The sequence below is a fragment of the Myotis davidii genome, unplaced genomic scaffold (assembly GCF_000327345.1).
Source record: "Myotis davidii unplaced genomic scaffold, ASM32734v1 scaffold1240, whole genome shotgun sequence".
Lineage (NCBI taxonomy): Eukaryota > Metazoa > Chordata > Mammalia > Chiroptera > Vespertilionidae > Myotis > Myotis davidii.
Window position 1 is genome coordinate 93,747 of NW_006292285.1, and position 5,993 is coordinate 99,739.

Consider the following 5,993-nt stretch of genomic DNA (forward strand, 5'->3'; position numbering starts at 1 on the left):
CTCACATGGATGGATTATACATTTTAAAAAATTCAGTACAAGAAATGACACCTTATCCAAAATCTAACAACCAGATTCTTTTTGAAATATCATTTAAAATTCTAAAACATAGTTTTCAAAAAAATTTGGTAATGCATACACACACATGCACATCCCAGGAACTTAAATAGAAATATAAGCAAAAGAGGTAATTCATAGAACAAGAAACAATAATGACTAACACTAGCTGGTTTGGCTCAGTGGATTGAGCATCAGTCAGCAGACTGAAGGGTCCTGGGTTCAATTCTGGTCAAGGGCGCACATACCTGGGTTGTGGGCCCCATCCCCAGTAAGGGGTGTGCAGGAGGCAGCTGATCAAAGATTCTCTCTCATCATTGATGTTTCTATCTCGTTCTCCTTCTCCCTTCCTCTCTGAAATAAAAATTTAAAAAAAGTCATTATTTTTTAAAAAGACTAAAAGATATGTCACCCAATCAAAATTATTTTAGGGACAGGTGGGCAAAGTAGAAGGCTGCTAGCATGAGAGTTCTTATGTATATTTTCCTTCACTAGGTACTTACACTGAGTGTTCAGATTATTATGACCACCTGATGTTTGTAGGCAAATTAACTATAATTTTCCGCTGAAGTTCCTAGAGGGCCAGCTCATTATAAACGTCTGAATAGCACAACATACCTAAGTATCGTTGCTGATCAGGTTCATCCTATCATGTTGATGGCGTATCCCAATGGAGATGGCTTCTTCCAACAAGACAATGAGCCATGCCATGGTGCTCGCATTGTGGAGGGGTGGTTTCAAGAACATGAGGGAGACTTTACCTTGCTTAGGTCGTCCCCACAATCACCAGATCTCAATCCAATTGACAATTGTGGGACAAAGCTAAAAGAGACATTAGGCAGCTGGTTCCACAACCATCAAATCTCACAGAACTGGACAGTGCTATTCATCAGGCATGGTGTCAGATTCCTTGCATCACCTTTCAACATCTCATGAAGTCATTGCCAAAAAAAATTGCCGCAGTATTGAAGGCAAAAGGTGGCCCAACGAAGTACTGATGGGGTACAGTATACACTCAGTGTATATTGCCTTTTTTCTCTTTTTAGCAGGAAGTAATTACAAAGGACCACTTTCAGCATGACCCTGACCTGAAGATTGTCTACAGATTTGTCTGTGCTCTTTTCAGTGCTGAACACCTCACCGCTGAATGTGCGATTGTGACCTTGGTAAGACAACTCTTCCAGAGGCTGCTTCTCTGTCCCGGGCACAGGCGATGGTCCCGCTTTGCACATAAAAGCAGATTCCTGACATGATCCTCAGAACTTTATTAAGAGAAGCTATGAAAGGGAGTCAGCCACACACAGTGGAGCTAAATAATCGTTGGGATTGAAAGTGTTACCATTGCAGTTTCCATCACAAACAATTGCTATTAAAGACATGAGGGGAGATTTTGGTTTCTTCCCCCAACTCCCCACCCAACCCCAAGAGCTTACATTCTAGTGGCGAAGAGCCTCTTTAAAGAGGAAACATTGGAACCGTGACCTGGCTGAGCTGAGGAAGATGAGCTCTGGCCTTGTGGGCAGGGGGCCCGAGGCTCGCTTCTGAGATGGGCACAGGGTTTGAGTGTTCAGGGAACAGTGAGGTGTGGCCGTGTAGTCAGAGTGTGGAGTGAGGAAAGAAGATGAGGTCACAGATGGGCAATATCCTGTCTCAGAGGGCCTGGAGGCTTGCAGGCCATGGGAAGAAGTTACATGATATGTGTTTGATGGGAAACCTTTGGCAGACATTGAGTTGGGGGTGAAGTGCTCTTAAGGAAAGAGGCTACTCTGACTCCTGGGGAGAAGAGAGTGTTGTTGGAAGTCCGAGTGGAGGCAGTGAAGTCAGGAGTCAGTGAGAGTCATACAGGTGAGAGGTGCCCAATGCACTGGCAAGCGGTCAGATTCCCACGGAGAAGGGGAGGCAAGACTTGCTAGCAGATCGGAGCAGGCGGGCTCAAGTGGAGGTTTTTGGTCCCAGCAACTAGGCAAATGGCCGTGCCCCCTGTGCTATTAGGGATAGCTGGGGAAGTGGGCAGTGAGATGAAGAGCTCTGTTTGTATTGCGAAGGCTCCGATGCCCTTAGCAATAGCAGTTTCAGTGGAGGGACAGCGCCAGGAGCAGACTGAAGTGGTGAAGGAGAGAATGGGAGGTGAGAAGCAGCATCAGGGCGTTTACCCTGAGCCAGATGAGAGGACGCGTTCTAGGATTTGGTGTGGCAGGAGGGGACATAGGTAAACACATTCCTATTGGGGGAATCTGGGCAGACAGGGGATTCTTCAAGAAGGGGCGAGTGTGGAACAGCGTTCTGCAGAAGTGGGCTGGGACCGACTTCACTGATAGAAGGTCAGCTTCGGCGAGAAGAGAATCCCAATTCCATTGACGCGGGAGGGCAGGTGGGATGAATGAAGGAGTAATGGCGCATACTGCGTCTCCCAGTAAAGGGGACGGAAGTTGGGAGGTTGTCGGTGTTGAACAAGGGCCTCTAATGATGCCCATCAACTAGAGTTGAACCTTGCAGGTAGCTCCTTCTTAGGACAGCTGAGAATGCTGAGTTTGAATGGGCACAGCATTTCCCTCAAAACACGTCATGTTCCATAAGCATTTGTTTTTGAAAACACAGTTGAGTTTGGCAAATCTCTGCTGTCAAAAATCTTCAGGCAGTAAACATATTTCTTTAAATTGAACTTTTTTCTTTTTGTCAAATGGCATAACACTCTTCTGAAAGGCATGCTCTGAGGTAATAAGAAATCACAGCTTAGCTCTATAACCTCCTGGGCTGTTACGTTGCCCAGTTCTTTGTAGAGGAGACATTGAGTGCGTGTCAAAGGCATCATGAGCCTCCCCGGCTGCCTGGCAGGGTTGGAGGAGCCCAGGGACACAGAGCCTGGCAGCTCTGTCACCTCCTAGAGACCAGCAGCATTGAGTGCCCCTCAGATTATGTGAGACAGAGACATAGTGCCCACCATGATCGTGGAGATGTGAGCATGAGGGGCATGAGGAGGACTGTCCTTGGTTTGTATGTGTTCCTCACAGAGACACTAAGACAGGAACACGGGCAGGTGCACAGAACAGCCTGAAGCTCACCTGTTTGCACTGCCTGTCCTGCTGCTCCCACAGCAGCCACTGGGAGGCGGCCCCGGGCACCAATTTTATCTCCAGCTTGTACCCAAAAGGGCTAATGACTGTGAAGAGATAGACATAATTCCGGCATCACCAGGGATTTGCATATTCCAGTGTATGTGAGATCACATATAAATACAAGCCAGGCAGGAAGCATTGCACCTGTAGGCACTCAAGTATTTGTTGAGCAACGAATCAGTACTGGGCCTCTCTATGCTCCCTTTACAAGAGGAAATGTAATAATGGCCCCATGCATTGCATCAGGACGGCCTTTCCTAAGATGTCTACTCATTCCTGTGACCAAAAATTGGGCTGAAAGTTCACATGGACAAAGTAGGCCACAGAAGTATCTGGTTTACAACTATGACTTGGCCTCTGGCTTTGGCTGGCCAAGCCGTGTCTGTAGAACCTAAGTATAAAAGGTCTTTAACACTGGCCTATGTGGTTCAGGAGTTAGAGCACCAGCCCGCTCACTAACAGGTCACAGGTTCCATTCCTGGTCAAGGGCACTTACCTGGCTGGCAGGCTCTATTCCCTGTCCCAGACAGCCAAGGGCGGGGGCAACCAATCACTGTGTCTCTCTCATATTGATGTTTTTCTCCCTCTGCCTCTCTCTCTCTCTCCGCCGCCACCCCCCCCCTTCCTTTCACTCCCTCTAAAAATCAATGGAAAAAAATAAAAAATAAAATAAAAATGAATGGAAAAAATATCCTCAGGTGAAGAGTAACAAAACAAAAAAGGGGGGAATTTCAAATAGGGATGAAATCTGTCATTTCCAACAGTTGTTATCATGGCACTTACGCGATCTACTTTTGCAGATTTACCTGGAAAGGGTTAGGCAGCATGTAACTATTGATGTGTGTCCCACTAATTGGAAAAGAATGCTTTTGGGAGCTGCTACTGTTGCCTATGAGTTGTGGGACAAACAGGCTCTGTGGGATGTGTCCTACTGCCAGCTCATCAATAACATCATTACAGTCGAGGACATGTGAGTTTGTAAGCTTTGGGTAAACTTCCTAACCATTTTCCCATACCTCATTCCCCCATAAAGTTTACATGTTAAGAAATATTTTTAAAGGTTACATTATGCAGAGAACTGAAATAGGCATAAAAATTACATACTTCTTTCTATCCACCTTTCATATACCAATTCATATTCCTCATCATTAATTAGTTGGTCTGGATGTGTTTTTGTAAAGTGTGCATGGTAATTTGAAGTGTGTTTCTCTGGGGTTTTTTTTTTACAAACATTTTACAAGCTAACTACCAGAACAACAGTATAGTAACTGTTTTCGTAGCTTTCTTTCTTTCTTTTTTATTGATTTGAGAGAGGAAGGGAGAGACATAGAAACATCAATGATGAGAGAGAATCATTGATTAGCTTCAAAGTGGTCCCTTGTTAGCCGGTTTGGCTCAGTGGATAGAACTTCAGCCTGAGCTGACCCATCAGCAGACTGAAGGGTCCCAGGTTCGATTCCTGTCAAAGGCACATGCCCGGGTTGTGGGCTCAATCCCCAGTGGAGGGCATGCAAGAGGCAGCTGATCAATGATTCTCTCTAGTCATTGACGTTTATCTCTCTCCCTCTTCCTTCCTCTCAGAAATCAATAAAAATATGTTTTTAAATGAATAAATAAATACAAACAAACAGAAGGTGTATGTTCTATACTCATGCCTTTCTTCCATGATTAAAGGTCTATTAATAGACCTCTGTTAATCCTATGAAGGGGCTCTGTTTGTACACAATTAAAAGATAGTACTGGAGGAAATATAGAAGGGATAGTAAATTTTATTTATTTCTGTTGGAAATAAGTCCTGATTAGCTGATTATCAAAACATGATCTGATTTATGTGTCTATAGACTTATAGCTATAAGAATAGGAAAATAATTTGGAAATAGGTTCTGTTGGGTTTAAGGTTCAACAAATAAAAAAACCTCCTATCGGCTCCTATTCTGACCGCTCTCCATACAGGAGAACATCCACTTTCATCGACCTGTCCAGTAGGTAACATATTAAAGCTTTAAACTAAGAAAACAGGTTTGTTAGAATTTAAGCCCCTCTCATGATTGTTCTGGTGTTTGTCATTTTTATAGAACTAACTCTATCACAGTAGTGCTGTGAAAGTAGAACATTTACTCTAATTTTATATTTATTTATTCAGCAAATGACAGGAGTCTGTCACATAGCAAAGCGCTGCTCCCAAATTTCCTTTTGCACTTTATTGAACTCACCCCTGTGGGCAGGCTCCCCTCTTCTCGGGCAGGGGCAGGGTGCTGAGCAGGGCAGGACGCAGCCCCACGTGGGAGAACACGGTTGGAGTCTGACTCCATGCCCGTCAGAGATCAAGTCCTAAAGGGCGCTTAGTCCAGCCAGCTCATCTCTCTTTCCTGTTTCTGCTTTTCATAGTTTAAAAAGTGCAGCCTGTCCTGTCAGTAGGATTACGGTGAACAGAAACTTTCCTTTTGTCCTCTGCTGTTAGTCCCATGCACTGGGTAGGGGAGGGATTTCCTTTCCCATAAAATGTGGCTTATTTATTTATTTACTAGAGGCCTGGGGCACAAAATTTGTGCACTCAGGAGGGGTGGGGGTCCCTCAGCCCAGCCTGTGCCCTCTCACAGTCTGGAAGCTCCGAGATCACTCTGAAGAGGGAGGCCCCACCAACCCACTGCAGCCCACAGATGGTTGGCCTGGGCCTCCCTCTTTGGGGTGACCATGGAGCCCCTGGATTGATCAACCCAACGGTGGGTGGCCTGGGCCTCCCTCTGTGGAGCAATAGTGGGTTACCCTTCCCCCACCAATCGCATGGGTTGATTTGCATATTATGCTTTTATTATAGAA

At 45.3% G+C, this 5,993-nt stretch overlaps 1 protein-coding gene and 1 pseudogene across 1 annotated transcript in view; both read left to right on the forward strand.

Annotated features, from left to right (window-relative positions):
* LOC102752382 (cyclin-Y-like protein 1) overlaps positions 1–591 on the forward strand; it is an 11,916-nt gene extending 11,325 nt beyond the window's left edge. The window contains exon 6 of the mRNA XM_015565301.1: positions 553–591. Coding sequence (XP_015420787.1) covers positions 553–591 — 39 coding nt within the window. The remainder of the gene's footprint in view (positions 1–552) is intronic.
* Positions 1–5,993, forward strand: part of LOC102752566 — a 37,298-nt pseudogene that overhangs the window by 28,702 nt on the left and 2,603 nt on the right.